This window comes from Gouania willdenowi, chromosome 14 (genome assembly GCF_900634775.1).
Source record: "Gouania willdenowi chromosome 14, fGouWil2.1, whole genome shotgun sequence".
Classification (NCBI taxonomy): domain Eukaryota; kingdom Metazoa; phylum Chordata; class Actinopteri; order Blenniiformes; family Gobiesocidae; genus Gouania; species Gouania willdenowi.
The window spans coordinates 10,089,445-10,108,112 of NC_041057.1; the positions used below are offsets into that span (position 1 = coordinate 10,089,445).

Sequence of the window (18,668 nt, forward strand, 5' to 3'; positions counted from 1 at the left end):
CACTAATATGTTTATTTAATCACAGACCGCAAACAGAGTGAAATTCCTGGTGGAGAGATTTTCTAGAACAAGATCATTTTAGGAAACAACCAAAATCTAAGTTTTACAAAGGAAAATATATTATTATGCTGCAAAACATAGACACACTGGCAGTTGTGGCAGCTACTCATTTTTCTGTGGAAAACGCTCCGTCCTGCAGGGGAACTCCCTGCTGAGTGTCACATGGCTGACAGACATGTATTTTTTTTACTAAGAAAATAATGTATTTAAGATTTTCTTTCCCTCTCTTTATTGATATTGGCAGATATTACAACTCGTTTCTTTGCCTTTTGTTGTCTGTTTTTCCACTGTCAGTTATATTACCTAACATCTGCTTCATCCGAAACAATCAAGTCCACATTTGTCAACCTAAACATTTTTAAGATAATAAACATACATACGAGATAAATCCAGGGATCAACATAACACTGGCCTGCTTGCCATTGATGAGTGAAAGTTAGAGAATGGTAAGCCATCATTACCTCGAAGTTGGTCGACATGGCAAGTCAAAAGAAAATGAACTTAATTATAGCTCGGCCACAGCAGAGCCACTGGGCCCAGTTCAACTTAACCTCTTTCTGTATATCGATCCACGCGGCTCTGAGAGGGGGTTTTAGGACCAAGGAGTGTGCGTCTACTGTTAGCTGCTGTTAAAGTCTGCTGTGTCTTTGAAGATGGTTGTTTTGTTTACTTGTAACCGAGCGGTAATGGAGAGCGCACTTGCAAACACACTTGTGTGCCCAACCAATTGGGCCAATTTTTGCCATGATGAATTAACGGTAGATTTGTCAGTTGGGCTATAATTTGTAACTGATGTAATACATTTTTCTTTTAATGAATCCATGTTTAGTGTTTGAGATTTGAGCAACTTTATTTTTGAATATTTTTTTTTTTTATTGTATTCCAGAAATAGTTTACAGCATGAGTTTGCCTTTTCTTATTTATTAGTGGCTTTACAGATTCAAAGTGTTTTTTGTCGTGTGCACAGTAAGGAAACACATTTGCATGTCCAATGAAATTCTTACTTTGCTGTCCACACTACATGCCACAAAGAAAAACAAAACAAATTTAAAACAAAGAAATGTATAATATTAATAAATTAAAAAAGTAATTAAGATATATACAGTATGTGCATGGTAGAAAAGACAGAAAAATCTAATATAAAGTGTTTTGGGTATTAAAAGAATTTAAGTTCATGTATAGTATATACCCAGTCAGTGTAAATCACTCGGTGCTCCAATTACTAAGTTAAATTCCTTGTACTGTGTTTTTTAAACTGTACCTGGCAAATAAAACCCTTTCTGATATGTCGGTCCACCCATGCCTCGGATTTCGGCTTTCTTCTCTGTCAACAAACCAATCCAGTTTATATCATATTATTTTAACGAGGTGTTTGACGTTATTTAGACTTGTTGTTTACTTGAAAACATCCCACGTTGGGAGCGGGTCTGACCTATCCTATTCATGGATATTGACTCATCAGCACAGAGCCTGAAGCCCGCTGTCGTTACTCGTGTACGTTCCTGGTTTGATGAGTTTAGCTCCAGGCGGTTCTGGTGTGTATTGCCAACATACAGATGACACGCAAGGGTCTGTATATCTGATCTACAATCTGACCTGAATAACATGGGAGGAACGTGTTACTGCACGTCTGAGGATGTGTTTAGAGTCAATACAAGCTAGCACTCTGAAAAATAAAACTAAAACCAAAGCTTTGTCTTTAACATGCAAACATGTTTTATGTAAAACAATTCTCTTGCATGCACTTTATGAAGCTCGTTGTGTATAATGTATGCAAGCCCCATTCTAGGCCAATAGGCTTCATAAATGTTAACCATGATGTGTTGCTTTTTTATTACATAATCATTGAAATGAACTTCCCTCTGTGGAACTGCACACTCCAGATGATCAATGAGGGAAAATAATTTAAGTTGTGGATCAGTTGGCTTCATTGATTACCACGTGTGTATCCGGCCTGGGAAATGATGCCACAACTACGGTTTTCATTGAATGCCATCGACAATGGCCACCAATCCAACCCAGCACATGATCACATCGATGGCTGCAGGTAATTAACACTGTTCCCTTCACACACACACAGGAACAGGCGGCCCTGTCTGTTTATTCAGTAGCTCCCACTTTATTCAGGAAGTCTGCTGCTAGCACCAGCCTGCTACACTGCATTCTCAGCATGTTTCCCTCAACGATCAGTCCTCCCAATTTTTTAATTCAAACTAGACTTTTAGGAATCACACACATCTGCAAATATCCACTAACACCTGGACACCATCCACGATTTGCAAAAAAAAAAGTTGCTTTAACTTTGGTTTCATTTCTTTCCTGGGGTGTTTTACCATTGAGAAGTGGGTGTGGCCTTGAGTGTGTCCTTAATCTCTTTATCCGTCCAACTCAGTCCTGCTTACTGCCCCATCTAAGGATCTCTACCAAGCATCTGCTATTTGAATTCTCCATTCACTAGCGCTCTTTATGCTCACATTTGTTATGCCGTGACAGTGGAAGGCTCAAGGCTGAATAAATCACATACCGTGTGTGTGTTATCGCACCGCCCTGCAGGTTCACACCTGACTGAGTAAAGGGCTTGTCACTATGAAAGTAATGCAAGATGCAATTCCCTAACTGAAACTGATGATAGTAAGCCCAAACTACTGTCCTACTGCTGCACTGGTGCAGAGAACACACTTTGAAACAGACTTGGATATCCTTCTATGAAAAACTCCATGTTGCGCCCAAAATACTTGCTTCCTAAAACATGTGACTCAAAGTGTTTCGCTTTGAAATGAATAAAATAAATTAGAAATAAATGCAAATTGTACATATTTTCTTCTGAACGTGTATGGGAATGGGAATCACTGGAAAGTATGAAACTCAAGGCTGTAAGACTTGTACTTTTAAAATGAGACATGACTGGAGAAAAAACAACAAATACAATGTTAATTAAAAATAAAGTAAGAACAAAGCTTTGGTTGGCTATGGTTCTTAGATTTAAACTAATATATATATATATATTTAAATTAAATAGAAATGTAAAAATTATCTGATCAATAAATATCTGACTAAAACATTTAAATTAGAAATGAGTGATATTATTGACCCACCGATGTTATCGGCTGATGTTTGCCATAAAATGTGAAGTTGGTTGACATCGGTTTTCTCACCTTTATTAAATAAATGTTATGTGCTGTTGTTTGAGACAAGTAAAAAAAAATGGCAATTTAGGTGAATAAGTTTACTTATTTGGCACAGGTAACGTTTATTAAAAGTAGGCTTAACCTGTTATTTCCATAGAAAAAGATATCATGTGACCTAAAATTAGGTTGGTTGGTAAAGACATTCAGTGTTGGACACAATCAGCATTGGATATTGGTAAAAAGCTAATATCGAACATCCGTACTAAAAAATCTACCAAAGAAAAAGACCAATATGTCATTGACAACCAAATTATCCAGAATACAACTTTAATTACAATGTTTTTAGGGCAAAATACAAGGAGAACAATAACTACTGTCACTGACTTTTGTACCGGTATTAGCACATAGTTGCTAAAGCCGCTAGTCCACAACTAAACTGATGAATGATCATGGACTACGGTAATTTAAATGCATCCTATACATGGCAATAAGTCACATTTATTCACAACTACACCAGCAAGCAAAGTTTTGGTTTTGTCATAAGATTTATGTAAAGATGCTCAACTTACAAAGACAGAAAATCTGACTATTTTACTTTATCTGAACTTCTTCCCTCCCAGGGTTCTCACTGAGCCACTTCCGTCTCCACATGTGCTCTCAAAACATCTGTCCTATTTGCTTTCATCACTCATTCTTTAAACAGAGGGAAGTTTTGTAAAGTATATAAAAACATCCTAATGTTGCAGAGATGAGCTCTGCCTTGAACAATTATCTCACCCATCCCCCCTTTCCACTTGTTCCTTTCTAGGATTACTTTCTCTTTCCTTTCCTTTTTTTGTCATTTCCCTCCATGTATAATACAGGAAGTGATAGACAATGGGGAGGTGATAAGAGGGAAGTTCATCAGGGAGACTGGAGCCTTTTGGGAATTCACTTAAGGATTTGTTAAATCCATAAATTTAATCATTTCTTACTTTCTAATTGCATTACTACAAATAAATATATGATATCTCGCTATATGTCAGAATAAAGGCATTTGTGAACTAGTGTGTGGTTCCAAATCAACACTATTTTGTCTCTACAGTAAACCAAAAAACAAAAAAACTAAACTGAAGATTACTCTGTTTTTATGAACTGTAATAAACAGTGTGACTTCAAAATTGAAAATGAAAGCTCTTGATTTTAGATGCTGCTTTCTTTGACGTAAATTTGACCCTGTGACAGATAACATACAACTTTTGAAGCCGTTTGATGCGTCTTTTGATATTGAACCCCAGGTTTTAAACACATTTAAGTAAAACTACACCTTTTTATGTAAAGAAATAAGCAAATAATAATTAAGCAGAAATATTTTAGCTACGCAATACATAATCTTGCTTAAAAGTGTTACTTAAAATAAGTCACAAAAACTACTGCCATTAGGAACCTATTTCTACACCATGTGACGGTTCATTATTGCAGTACGATGATATTCATGGGGTCTAGATCAGGGGTTCGCAACTGGTCTCACCCTGGGACCCACATTTTGCCACGGTCATTTTTTTTTTTTTTTTTTTTAGAAATCAAGCAACCAAATTTAGTTTTTCAAAAATAGCTGTTGAAAACACTCAGATAATCTTTTTTTTAAATCATAAATCTATATATTTTCTTGTGTAACATGCATTTCACAGCAAGTCTGTGAAAAGAAAAGTTTCTTTCAAAATAAAAGACAAGTCCAATTTGAGAGGCACTTATTTTTGACCAGCTGTCTGCGACCCACTTTTGGGTCCCGACCCACCAGTTGAGAATCGCTGGACTCGCTCATTGGTCCTTAACCAGTGGGTCGGGACCCAAAAGTGGGTCACGGACCTGCACTGGGTGGGTCACGGACAGCTGGTCAAAAATAAATAAATACTCAATGTCTCTCATGTTGGACTTGTCTTTTATTTTGACAGAAACTCCTTTTTTTTACAGGCATGCTGTGAAATGCATGTTTCACAGGAAAACTTACGTGATTCTTTTTAAAACATAAATTTGTGTGTGTTTAACAGCTGTTTTTGAAAAACTAAATTTGGTCTGATGAATTGAGTTGTAAATTTATGACCGTGGCAAAATGTGGGTCCCAGGTTGAATCTAGTTGAGAACCCCTGGTCTAGATAGTGAGATTTTGATGTACACTTTTACATTATTTCTTTTAAACAAAAAACAAATTAAAAAAAAACCCTAAAGGAAAGAACTAACTCTGACAATAATAATAAATTAAAATGCAGTGCAACTCCTAAAGTAAAGACTGGGGGGGTTGCAAGGAGGTCAGGGTGGGACAAACAGCTGTGGGAAATCTTATTAAGGGTCAAATAAAGGTATTCAAATTAAAAAAGGTTAAACCCAGCTGTGAAAGATAAATATTTAGTTTTCTTGCACGACTGAAAAACACTGTAACACATTTAGCATGCATGTATTAAATGATATCTAATATATACTATAAATTGTGTTTGTACAAAAGATTCCATGGTTGGGGTTGACTAAGCCAGCTCAGTGTAGCACAATTGCAATGGCTTAAATGGACTTTCATGTGTATTTTTTTACACTACTCCACCTAAGCAATTATTGAGTGTATCTCCTGGTGTTTATTTATTTAGTGGACACTTTCCATGAGCTATAAACTGCATGCAGCACCCTTATGTTCAGCCAGAAGAAGCATTACAAAGCAGCAGTCACGGTTACAACAGCTTTCCTTTTAGGAGGCGGAGGTTTGCTCTCTCACACAGGCAGGAATAACAAACCACTCACCCGCTTAACTGGTTATATATTACACGACGCAAAGCAATGAAGTCTCTGTGCGGAAATGTGTGTCTTACCATGAATATGTCGACGTCCGTGGCAGCCATGGTGCGGGGAGTGGAGGAGCAGACGGAGCTCTGTGACTTGGGTGCCGCTGTTGCTGCTGCTGCTGCCGAGCGGAGCCGAACGACAACGACTCACGACTGACGACAAATGACGTAGCAGGTCCTGCGACGATGGACACGCCCCTTCTTCTTCTTCGCGCGGTTTGACCGGTACCAGACGGGTGCCAGAGAGCACGTTCTTAGTGGCATACCGCCACCTGCCGGACAGAGAGAGTAGAACAGAGTACTTTTTTATTTATTTTTTTAGAACAGGGTACATGTCATGTCGGCTCAGGACTTTTTTGTTTTTATTTTTCATTTATGTATTATTCTTTTTTTAGAACAGGGTACATGTATGCGCAATATTTAATAGACTTTTTTTTAAACTTTATTTACAGTCTTTTAAATACAATACAACACATTGCAATAATTGAACATACAACTATAAAGGAATAAGCAGACAATAAAAGGAACACAGTATTTAATATATAAAACAGACAGTATTTAATACACGAATAGACGGGACAAGTGATGCTTTTTTTAGAGCTCCCCCTGCTGACTGGCTGCAGTATAGGTCATAAACCCCGCCTCCTCGACGTTAACGGATGGGATTTGGGTTTGGGTCAAAGTGTAAAGTTAAAAAAGTTGTCACATGTTTTTTTTTCCAAACCTAAATTCTGATGTGATACAATTGTATTTGACCCCGACCCTGATCAATACCATTTAATATTTTGATAAAGATAAAAAAAACACGAGAAAAATCATTTTCACTGGCGTATATATATTTGATTGTTTGGTGATCTGTTGGATTATGTCTTAAGCATTGTTTTTCAACCTTGGCGTTGTGACCTCATATCGGATTTCCTGGAATTAAAATGGGGTCGACTGAAATGCCTATAGTTTTAGGTCATTTTTAAATTACTGATTAAAATGATGTATTTAATTTTTTTGAAATTATTATTATTTTTCTAATGAACACCTCATACACAATAACAAACATGATTAGAAACTAATTATAGGAAGTTTATTATTATTTGTGCCATGGTATATAGTATATATACAGTATTTAACAAAAAAAGTTGCACATTAGAGTGGCCAAAAACAGACAGAAAAATCGTTTTAAAAAAGGGTTCAAGGTGTGAATATTGGCTTAAAAGTGACAGAAATAGGGGGACGGGGGTGGGGTGATTTTAAAAAGTAGGAATAATTCATTTAAACTAACAAATAATGGGTATTACAAATCGTGAATGTGGATAACCCCAAGGTTGAAAACATGTGGGCTAAACCAATCATATACTATAACCATTACATGTTAGTAGAGGTGTCCAGATCTGATATTGATATTGTTTCAGTATTTTTTTAAAGCTATATGGAGCCATGGCAAAGGACTCAAAGAGCCACATGAGGCTCCAGAGCCGCAGGTTGCAGACCCCTGCTCTATATGGTTTTTATTACTCTATTATAAAATAACTATAACTACTAATAATTGGATGAACAATGTCAAAAGTGTCATTGTGTGAAAATGTTTATAATTTATTAGAAAGTATAAGTTTCTTAGGAAAAGTAAGCAACCAAAATGTTAAACACACTGGTCTGCAATTGTATCAATAACTGTGTCAAAAATGTAATATTTTACTTTACTTATACAATTGTTTAATTTAATGACATTGATTTTTACACTTTGATCCTTGTGTTTTCATGCATGAGTGAGTGAAGTCGTCTCCACGTCCGCACTGTTCCCGGAAATCTTCCGGATTGTGATCCTCCAGGTGAGGCGTCACCGCCGGGACTTCAGGTGTGATCGTCCCGCAGCAGAGCTCAGAAGTCCCGGTGTGTGAGTGCAGGTTCACCGATGGCTGTGACTCAGGAGTCCGTCCTGTCTTCGCTGCTTTCTGGGGGAGGAAAGATGAAGAAGTCTGAGTTTGTGAGGAAGTTTCAAGGAGCGGTGGATTGTTTGGACCCTGCGGTTAAAGAGCGGAACCGGGAACTTTTCAAGACGCTCGTCAACAATGTGGCCGTGGTTAAAGATATCGACGGTGTGCGATATGTATTGCTGAGGAAAGCCTTTCGGCATTTGCTGCAAAGTGGAGGAAAAGAGCAGAGAACGGTGGGAAATAAAGAAATCCCCTTGACAGGTGAGATACAGCACCCCCATGAGGAGAAAATAAACATCTAAACCAGGGTGTGAAGTAGCGGTGGGATTCGATTCGATTACGATTATAGCGACTGCGATGTTATTATGAATCGATGCTGTTTTTAAAAACATACAAATTGTTTTCAGACACAGAAGATACTTTTAGCTTTTTACCTGTTATTAAACCAGCAGATGACATTTGTAAACTGTTCAGTTAGAAATTAGGCATGGGCAATATATTGAAAGTCAAGATATATCGAGATTTCTGTTTTGGCAATATAGAAAACGTCAGTATCACCAATAATAATGTTATGTTTTTTTTTGTTTTGTTTTTTTTTGTAGCAATTTTTTAAATTAAAATACTCATTTTAGGAGTCCTACTTTCACTACTTCTCAGATTACTTAGTGCGTCCTAAATCAGACCTTCCCCTAAACAAGCCACACTACAGAACTCACTCACACATGCTGTCCCTTAAAGGAGGAAAAGCCAAACGTGGCACATACTGTATTGTGCATCAGCTTGTTAATAAATGTACCTGCGTGGCATTTGGATCAACACATTTATTGAATTTAAAATATCAAGATTTGTATCGTATATCGCCATTTGGAGAAAAAATATTGAGATATGAATTTCGGTCCATACCGCCCAGCCCTAATAGAAATACACGGTAAACTGCCAGTGTAGACAAATACTATAATGTTTTTAAAATATAAATGAATCCATTCCAAAATCCTTCTACAGTACTTTGTGTAATTAACATTTAAAAAAAAAACTGTTATTGGAAATGTATGAATTGGTTTACTTTTATCGATGATTATGTATGAATGATGTTACGTTGATTATTTCTCCCACTATAGTGTGCAATATGTGGGCCGCGGTCCTAAACCAGCCGTGTGTACAATATGCACACAAGGGGTGGGATGCATAAAGAGGAGTCAGTGATTATATATTGTTTTATGTATTGCATTTTTCTATACTGACTATTTATCCTGTTTCATTTAAAGTTTCAAAGTTAAAAACTTGTGACGATGGAGATCCAGCTGAGGGCCTCTCTCCTATTCAGCAGGCCCTGCAGAGGAGCAAGTACAACAACTGCAGCGTGAAGAGGACATTGACTTTCAATGTCCAGACAAAGAGTCGTGCTAATGACGGAGAACCCAGAACCATCATCAAGAGCACTCCTCCACCTCCAGAGATCCAGAAAGTGACGGTGGATCTGGATGAAGACCAGAGGCAGAAGCCAGTGTTCTCATTAGTGGAGACCATCGAGAACATCAGGAAATCCTCCAGGAGCACCAAGTCGTCTGAAGATGCCCGAGTCACCACCACGGTTCCACTGGAGCAGTCGGAGCATGAGTTGTTGGTGAAGTGTGCGGCGGGTCACTGGAGTCACGTCTACGGGCTGCTCCTCAGAGACCAGCAGCTGGCTCAGAAGAAGGACTTCATGTCAGGCTTCACTGCTCTGCACTGGGCGGCCAAGTGTGGAAACGCCGACATGCTGGTGAAGATCATCGATCTGTCCAGGCGGGGAGGCCTGGAGGTGAACGTCAACGTTAGAACCCACGGTGGGTACACGCCTCTGCACATCGCCGCCCTGCACGACCAGCAGTACATCCTGGTCATGCTGGTGAACGAGTTCGGGGCCGATACGAGAATCAGGGACCACTGTGGTAAGAAGGCCTACCACTACCTCCGTGAAGGTACCTCTGAGAGCGTGAGGGCGATACTGGGCCTGCCCAAAGCCCCCCACCATCCTCAGGATACAGTCTTACAGGAGAACAAAGAAGAACCAGACCTGTTTCCTGATCTGTCCAAAGGACTGCACACAACAATCAGCCGTCTCCTGCAGCCGAACGTGGGCGGATATAAGAAGAAGAACAAGCAGAGGGCGGGGCTGCGCTCCATGGGCGACCAACCCAGTGATGAAGGAGCCGACAGCGGCTTCAGATACAGAGCTGGCTCCGATGTTTTTATGTAAAGATGATAAAATAATTCAGTTTGATGTTGGAAAAGTGACATTAGACAAATATCCTTTAGGTGCCATGTAAAAATATACAATATTGTGTAGACATTCATTCATAATAGAGATCAGAATACATTTCTCCAAATCATGAATAACTCAAAGAACGTGTTATTCAAAGAAATTTAGGTCATTTTTGTTTTGTAATTACTTTCAAAAGAAAAGTAACTTAAAATGTATTGCAAAATATTTTTTAGAGCTAAGTGTAAACTGCTAAAACTATGGAAGCCAGTATAATATTAATTATTATTATGTGATATTATCTCATAATTATGACTTAGGATTTTTTTAAATGATTATTTTACTTTTCCTAGTTTTTTCTTGTTTTTTTGTTTTTTACTGGCAGGAAGGGGATTCCATATGAAACATATTACAAATATTAGCAACATTTTAAAATATCATTATTAACCATAAAGAGAAGTTTTAAGAATACACAAGAATTTAGCCTATGTTCATAATTATTGTTGTAAAAGTTTAAGTTGGAAGATGGTGTTTATCATATTTTTTAATAACTGCAATCAACATACTGAATCTTATTGTTTTTTCTTTTTCTTTTAATATTTACTTATTAAAAGTTATAATCACTCTTTATGTCCTTTTACCTCAGTAAAATGTGGAAGGAAGCCTATTTATTATATGACAAACTACTGAAAAAATAGAAAACCTTTGACTTTTTAACACTTCAGAAATGTGAAAACTATCGTCTTCAAGTGATTTTTCTATGCTGTTGATTCAACGACTGATGATAAATCCATGAAAAATGAAGAAACTCCATCAATTATTAACTCGTATTTCTCTCCTACGTGACTGAAGGGCAGTGAGTGTAGTAGTAGGCGTGTTGTTTCAGACTTCTATAGCTGCACGAAAATACACATTATATTCATTTTAAAGACTAACATTATCATTTCAAGTGTGAGCTACAGTATGGAGAAATACATGTAAGATGTTATGGTGAGGTATAGGAGTGTGTCATTAACGTTCCTGCATGCATCAGCGTCTGCAGCATGTGATGATAAGCACAGTGTTTGTGTGTGTGTGTGTGTTAATGGTGCAATAATGTAACTGACTTGCTGCCCTTTTTACTGCCTGTTTTACTCATTTCATTTCAAAGTGTTGACAGTAGATGAATAAAACAAGCCCACTTGTAGCACCGACTGTAAAAATTAGCATTTAGATGAAAAATTGTTACAAATGTTTGTACAATTGCATCTCTTTCAATTGTGTTACTTAAAGATGTAAATGAATACTTATAGATCTATGAGAATCTCCTAAAGAAACTAAACTATTTGATGTTGTTACTAAAGATGACTGTTGTTTTACTGATTATTCTCCTGATTAAATGCTCTAAAAAGCCAGGTATGAGCGTGTTACGTGTGATTTCTCTGCCTCTTTTTTTTAGCTTCTGTCATCCCTGAGTCGCCTCTCTCTGTTTCCCCTCTGATGAAGTCACTTTCCCAGCAGCGTGCACTGTCTCGCTCTCTGTCAGGACAATGTTTCATGCTTGGGCCTCTGGGTTTTATTAAGCAAATGTTCTTTTCCGCCACTGCTGCTGCTGCTGCTAGGGAGTTAAAAGTCCTGTGTGAGGACAGGAAAATGAGCAGGGAGGTGGAAAACAGAAGGTCATGTCATGAAAGCTCTAATAGTGCAGATTGTATGTAAAAAAAAAAAAAAAAAATAGGGATTTCCTTTATTAAGATCTAATATTTTGCTGAAATGTGAATGATGGTTTTGCAACAAGCATCACTTCCTGCATCAGTGAATTGTAAAACACACATAATAAAAAAAATTTTAAGTTAGGTTCTCACATATGTCAATCTATAATCCACATATTTTGCTTTATAGTCATCTTAAAGATGTAAATCTTTTAATCAGAAATAAAATGGGTTCAAGCAAAGTGACCAGAAAAGATGGTGAAAGAAGTGAAATGGGGTTTTATAAACCACAGAAATGGGTTAAAAATTGCAAATTAGAGTCGCCAAAAACAGAAAAAGTGGTAAAAAGGGTTCAAAGTAGGGATGTAGCGATTCACTCAACTCCCGATACGATTCACGATACTGGGTTCACGATACGATTCTCTCACGATTCATTTTACAAAATGGGAATGTACTTAAATGACTGAAAAATATTCCTTTATTTTTTTGGGGGAAAAAAAAACTAGAAAGTACAATACTATTTTCCTTTTATTTTTCATTGTCAAAAGAATCCCTTGATAAACTATTCAAACAATGCAATTTAACTAAAAATAAATCTTGAATGAAATAAATAAAGGAATAATACAAATGAAGAAGCCTATTCATTTAAATTCTGGTTCTATAGTAAACAATACAAAACTGCATAATAGTTCTTTTTATTTTTAAAAGTGCAACTGAAAATGTATTTTATGACTTAACAATTGGACCTTAAAAAAAAAAAAAAAAAAAAAAAACAGTCTGATATTTGCGTCAGATATTTGTTTGGACCAGCAGAGGGCGCTGGTAACCCAGTGGTCGGTTGGCATGCAGATATCTTGCAGTGAAGAAGAGATGCTACGCTAGCAGACCGAGCTAATAGAAAAACGTGACTTTTACAGATATTCACTTAATATTACAGATATTCTTTTGGTGCTAAAGGGGTAATGAATTATTTATGAATATGTTTAAGAGTAGAAGGCGGCCAGAAAGAAAGTATTAGCAGATTTTCACATCGATGTGAACCTTGATACCTATGAATTGATTTTTTAACTGCCTTACGATTAATCGTTACATCCCTAGTTCAAAGTGGCAGAAATTGGGGGAGGGTTAATGTATTGTAGTGTGGATGAGCCGTGAAATAAGGGTTACTGAAGTCTTGTCAGAATTCGCCTTTTATTGCCGAACAAGGGAGCAGGACAATCGCACACAGTGCTCTTACACACCATCCACACTGTCAGCACGTGAACTAACACACTCCTGTTCCTCCTGCCCACACTTGTTAATCGCCAACCACGAACTAACGCGAGAGTGAGGACACAACAAAAGGAAACGTCACAATCACATACATTAATTCAGGGCGGCAAACACACACGGAAACACCCAACGTGGCAACCCAGATATGGCAACACAGAACAACACCAAGGCTGGATTCACCGGCATCACAGTATTTTCAAAAGTAGGAACAATTACTTGCAGAGTAATTAACAGTCATGACAAATCATGACTGTGGTTAACTTGAAATATGGTCAAAAGTGGTTAAAAGTGACAATAATGGGTCAACATGTACAACATTAGGTGGGAAAAGTGGTGGAAAGGGTTTATAAATGCCAAAAATGTCTAAGGTAGAAAAAATGTGCAGAAAATGCATTCAAATTTGATGGAGAAGTGGCAGAAATGGGTGTAGTGTAGCAACAATGCATTTAAAGGAGCAAAAATATGGCAAGAAAAAGTGATGAAAATAGATTTACATATAACAAGTTTGGTGTCGTTGCAGAAAAAAAATGGGCTCGAATTGTTAAAAGACTATTTCTAGTTTCTGGAAGGGTTGAGAACTCCTGCATTGGAGACTTACACACAAAAATGTACTCATTGCTGGGTTTGGGACCAAGAAAACTGTGGAGAAACATTAAATGGATAAAAGATGGAAAAATGCAACTCTTTAAACTCTGCATCAGCATCTTTACAAACACCTCGGTGGACTTAATGTTATTATAGGAAACATCAATAGGAATTGGTTTCATTGTGTAAAGTCGGTGCACTTTACCACACACTTAACTTTACCTGGAATGAGAGCATAGTTAAAAGCTACAGGGGTTGCACATTAAAAATGGCGAAATAATGGAAAATGTACGTTTAGGTAGCTTCTTGTTGAAGCTGTGCAGGTTTTGGAGCATTAAAACTACACAAACATTGTATTTATTCATCTCGTCTTTCAGTCTAATTTAGATTTCCAGCTGGAATGTGTTCTCCTTTACTCTGTGAATACTAAAACACAGTGAGGACACAGCTTCTTTTCCTGTTTGTTGTCAGCATCACAATCATTAGTGACACTAAACCTAATTACTCACAATTACTGTCAAACTAGATCTCACCCCCCCACCCCCCACCCCCACTCCCTTCTTCAAATCTCTGCTTCTTCTTCACTATAGATTGATAAAAAGAAGACATTTCATACATTTCCACACAAATTAAATCAGTTTTTGGGGCACGTGATGTATTTGAAGCGTTCCTTTTGAATGGATGATTTCATATCAAACCGTGATGACAAAACAGGTAACTTCAGCTGACAGAAACTAGAGTCACTGGTCTACCGTAACCAGGAGCGGTTACACGTTATTTATTTGTGTCACTTGAGTGAAACTTAAATAAAAGTGTTTGCAGTATCGTGATAACAGAAGTCACACACCGGCACAGACTAAACAGAGAGACTGGATTGATCCACTGTGTGTATTTCTGTGTGTGTGAGTGTGGCGAAGAAAATGCTTTTGTATATCTCACATGTGTCAAACTCAAGGCCCGGGGGCCAAATCCGGCCCTTGAAAACATCCAAATTGGCCCACAGGGGGAACCTCAGAAGGGCTGCAAAAGGGAATAACATACCTGGCAAATTTCAACGCGAACTTAAGCTTGGGAATTTTGGCAATATAAAAAAAAAAACAAAAGGAAATTTTTCATGGGAATTATTTATTCAATTTAAGCAGAAATTGGAGTCATTTTAAATCACTGAATCATATAAAAATGGCATCCATGCAAAATAATAAACTTAAAAAAAAAACCATAACATTTGAAACAAATTTATTTGGAAGTAGATCTTACAATTATTCAAGTCAAATTTCATAAAATTTGTGACAAATTCAATGAAACTACAATATTTGCAGGGGTTCGCAGTTTTCCCATGTTTGAATGACACGATTTAAGTCAATTTAACTCTCAAATTGATGAAAGAACACTATTTTTTTCCAAAATCCTGCTCAATACTCAACTGAATTGACACAATTTTCCTAAATTTTGTAAATACAGTCACTACCTATGTCACCTATTGCTTGAATATTGTTGGTGCCTTATATGCTACGTACTTTTATTTTATATGATTTATACATGGAAATGCAAAGTAGCACTAATGTTGAAATAGTTCGATTCCCCCTCCCCCTCTGTTGGCCCACTTGAAATCAAACTTATCTGCATTTGGTCCCCTGAACTAAAATGAGTTTGACACCCCTGCACTGTCTGATCACATCAACATATTGTTTAAACATGTAATTCATTCGCAAGAATCTCCTTTTCTACAACCACACACTTGACGAATATCATTCTATCCTATTTAGTTTTAGACACTCACAAATGTAACATCTCAGTGTGAAAGATATTTTACAGAAATGAAGATAAAAACTCTCCAAATTGCTGGATTGTTACACTGTGTTGATTTTCCTCCAGAGGGCAGAGATAAGCTCATATTGATTCGACTGCACAATTTATAAATTCTCATGATTAAATCATGAAAGAAGACATTTTTTTTTTTTTCAGATTGACGACCTTGAGATTGTGACTGAATTATTCCTCCTGTAGTTTGGTCTGCTGTGTGTTATGCTCCAGTTTTGCAGTATAAACCAGTTTTTTGGTAAGGAAAGAAGAGAAAAAGGAAGATGAGAGATCTTAATTTATTCACAATATGACAAACACGATGGAATATAAAACTCCAATCAGGCACAAAAACAACCACGATATGTGAAATATGTGAAATACAGCAGAAAAAAAAAAAAAGTGAATCAGAAATGCCTCTGCTGTCATAAACATCTCACCGAAATGTCTTTCTTTCTTCTTCTTCTTAGCTTTGAACCAAAAACTTCTTCATATGAACGTCCCTGGAGTTTGAAACCAAACCTCTTCCATAGTCTCCACAAAACAAAGGTTGGGACTGAGGAGGGGGGGGGGGGTGACTCGAAAAGTCCTCAAATGTTCGTGAGCGCTCATACAACAGCAGCAGCAGCAAGGAATTAAGACTTCTCAGTGTTTTCTCCTTTTCAGGAGCCTTGTCCTAAGCTTCTTGCATACTTAGAGAATTCCTTCAGCAGTGCGTGGAAAACTACAGAAGAGCCTCTCATAGCCTTAGTGCACAAAGGCCAGAACAGGACAGCGTTTGTTAAGCAAAGGGGAAAGTGGTCGCGCTCTAGAGAAACAATGAAGAAACTGAGGAGAACTGCAGTTGGATCCACACAAAGCACAAGATCAAGGATTTCCTGAGCATCAACAGTGTTTCCATCGCGTTGTCAAGCTAGCCTTTCTCAATCAGGACAAGATTGTGGACTTTTCTTTTTCATAAATGTTTTCAAGTATCACTTCTGTCACAGAGGAGAACATACTCCGTGCTCTTACTGGTGCTTGAGTGTCAAAACAAGACTGAAATCACTAAGACTGAGCTCTATATGAATATGCACATGTCCTTTATGTTGTTGTGGTTTTGATGAATAAGACGGAGTCAAGCTGTAGGGTTGCTGGTCAGATGCGGACACGGGGTTTATTAGGTCTTTAGTGAATCTGCCGCTGTTCAGTGCTCTCAGTGTTATGTATGTTGCTGAAAGCTGTAGTCATCATAACAGAGCGGAGCCTCTTCAGGCAGAGGCCTTGGTGTGCGCTATCAGTGTACGATGTCATTTGGCCTGCTTAGGGCAGTCTGACCAGGACAGAGTTCTATAATTACACATCACTTTAAGTACTAGTGATGGCGTTATATTGTAAATGGCCTAATATGGGTCCATACTCAAACTTGGACTCCGTCTATGGAATATGGCCCCCCTCCCGGTCCATTTTACGCTGCGGAATATAGACCCTGTCTTTTTTGCTGGGGGGGGGGCTTCTATATCCTATGCCATAGAAAATGGACCCATACACTACAATACACTTTAAATAGGGGGTACACTTTCTATGTCATAGGAAATTGACCTAGAATACACACTCTATATAGGGGGTCCTTTTCCTATGCCCTATAGAATATGGATTTTTTTTTTTTAATTCATTGAGTTGTTATTATTTAAACCACCACAATAACCACATTCTAGTTATTAGTTTTAAGGAAGGTACTATTTTTTTTTATTGTGCATGTACTTTTTCTACACATCTACTGTAGTTCTTACATTTGTTTTTAATTGACAAAAACTATACCCATTATGCCCAAACTGCACCTGACATTTTCACAGTGTACCAAGATCAATAGCAATGTTTTGTTTTTATAAGAACAGGAGCGAACACTTTGAAGTAGATGTTATTGTTTAAGTTTTAATATCTATGATTATAATTTTAGGTCCCTACCTGTTGTATTTTTGTTTTCATTATTAATATTTGTTATGTTCTGAGAAATATTAACATTTCAAAGCAAATATTGTGTGTAGGGGTGTCAATATTTTCTAGACTAGGTCCATATTCTGCAGCAGAAAATGGACCCGGGGGTCCAAATTCTATGGGGGTCCATTTACAATCTTCTAAAGGAGTGTTAGTGAACCTAAAATATATATAATAAGTTAAACGACTCACGTGGAGGGAGTACGGCTTTTTCTTGAACCTAGTCTGTGATGGGTTTGAAGAAATGTGCATTTATATCTTCACAAAGTGCTTTTTTTTTCCATTCACCTTTTTTGGTTTTTAGTGCCTTATTTTCAAATACATTTTGAAATGGGAACATTTAAAAAACAAAAAAAACAACACACTTAAATTTACTATATCTAATGTACATTTTACCCATAGAATATGTACATCTCACTTATTCAGGCAATCCTCCTTCAATGCAGCCCTCTTACTTAACTCAGGTCCAATCTTAAAGCTTACAGAAGGTTCCCACAGCTGCAGACACAGCCCTGTAGGAGCAGTTAGCGGGGAAGTGAGGTTTCTACACAGCAGCTCTAATTAAAAAAAAAAAAATAATAATAATAATAATCCTCAGTGATGATAGCATCAAGGCACTGTTTTCAGGAAGAGTCTCGAGTCATGACGCTATAGTTGTGTTCATGTACCGTCTCTGTGTGGGCGGGCACAATCGAGTGTGAAACACACGCAAAAATTATGATCGCTGAAGAAGAGGCCCTGCTGATTTTTGTGTGTGTTTTGTTTTAAAGACAAGAATAAATAAAAAATAAAGAGTGGTCACAGTTTTAGACTGTTTGAGAGCGCCTCCAGCTGCTCCTCGGCCAGACGCTGCTTCTCCTCCAGGTCCTTCTGCTGGATGAGCAGCGACGCCTTGGTCTGCACGAAGCGCCGGTAGTCCTGCAGCTGCTCCGCCGACAGCTGCCGGGACAGAAAGGTGGACACCAAGTTCTCTCTGCGGTCCAAGTTGTCTTTCAGGTCTTTGGCATCTTCCCGCTGTTTGCACAACAAACGGTGGCGACTGTCCAGAGATTGCTGCAGAGGAAAGAGTGAGAAAAGAGATAAAGCACAACTAATAATTCAGGTCTATCATTAATTACAATTATGGTGTAATCACAGTCATAATTGAAAAAATCTGTTGCTGTTGTAATCGTATT

The 18,668-nt window shown here is 37.7% G+C and overlaps 3 protein-coding genes across 4 annotated transcripts in view; 1 reads left to right on the top strand and 2 right to left on the bottom strand.

Annotated features, from left to right (window-relative positions):
* Positions 1-6,176, bottom strand: part of septin8a (septin 8a) — a 41,494-nt gene extending 35,318 nt beyond the window's left edge. For both annotated transcript variants that reach the window (XM_028466032.1, XM_028466033.1), the window contains exon 1: positions 6,026-6,176. In XM_028466032.1, the coding sequence (XP_028321833.1) occupies positions 6,026-6,055 (30 nt within the window). In that variant the 5' untranslated portion in view covers positions 6,056-6,176. The remainder of the gene's footprint in view (positions 1-6,025) is intronic.
* Positions 6,177-7,750: 1,574 nt separating this feature from the next.
* Positions 7,751-11,562, top strand: sowahaa (sosondowah ankyrin repeat domain family member Aa). Its single transcript, XM_028466990.1, has 2 exons — positions 7,751-8,187; positions 9,192-11,562. Exons 1-2 carry the CDS (start codon positions 7,905-7,907, stop codon positions 10,163-10,165), a joined length of 1,257 nt encoding a protein of 418 aa, XP_028322791.1. The 5' UTR covers positions 7,751-7,904; the 3' UTR covers positions 10,166-11,562.
* A 4,237-nt stretch (positions 11,563-15,799) lies between these two features.
* shroom1 (shroom family member 1) overlaps positions 15,800-18,668 on the bottom strand; it is a 39,668-nt gene continuing 36,799 nt past the window's right edge. Inside the window, 1 exon segment of the mRNA XM_028466808.1 lies at positions 15,800-18,546. Within this exon segment, the coding sequence (XP_028322609.1) occupies positions 18,292-18,546 (255 nt within the window). The 3' untranslated portion in view covers positions 15,800-18,291.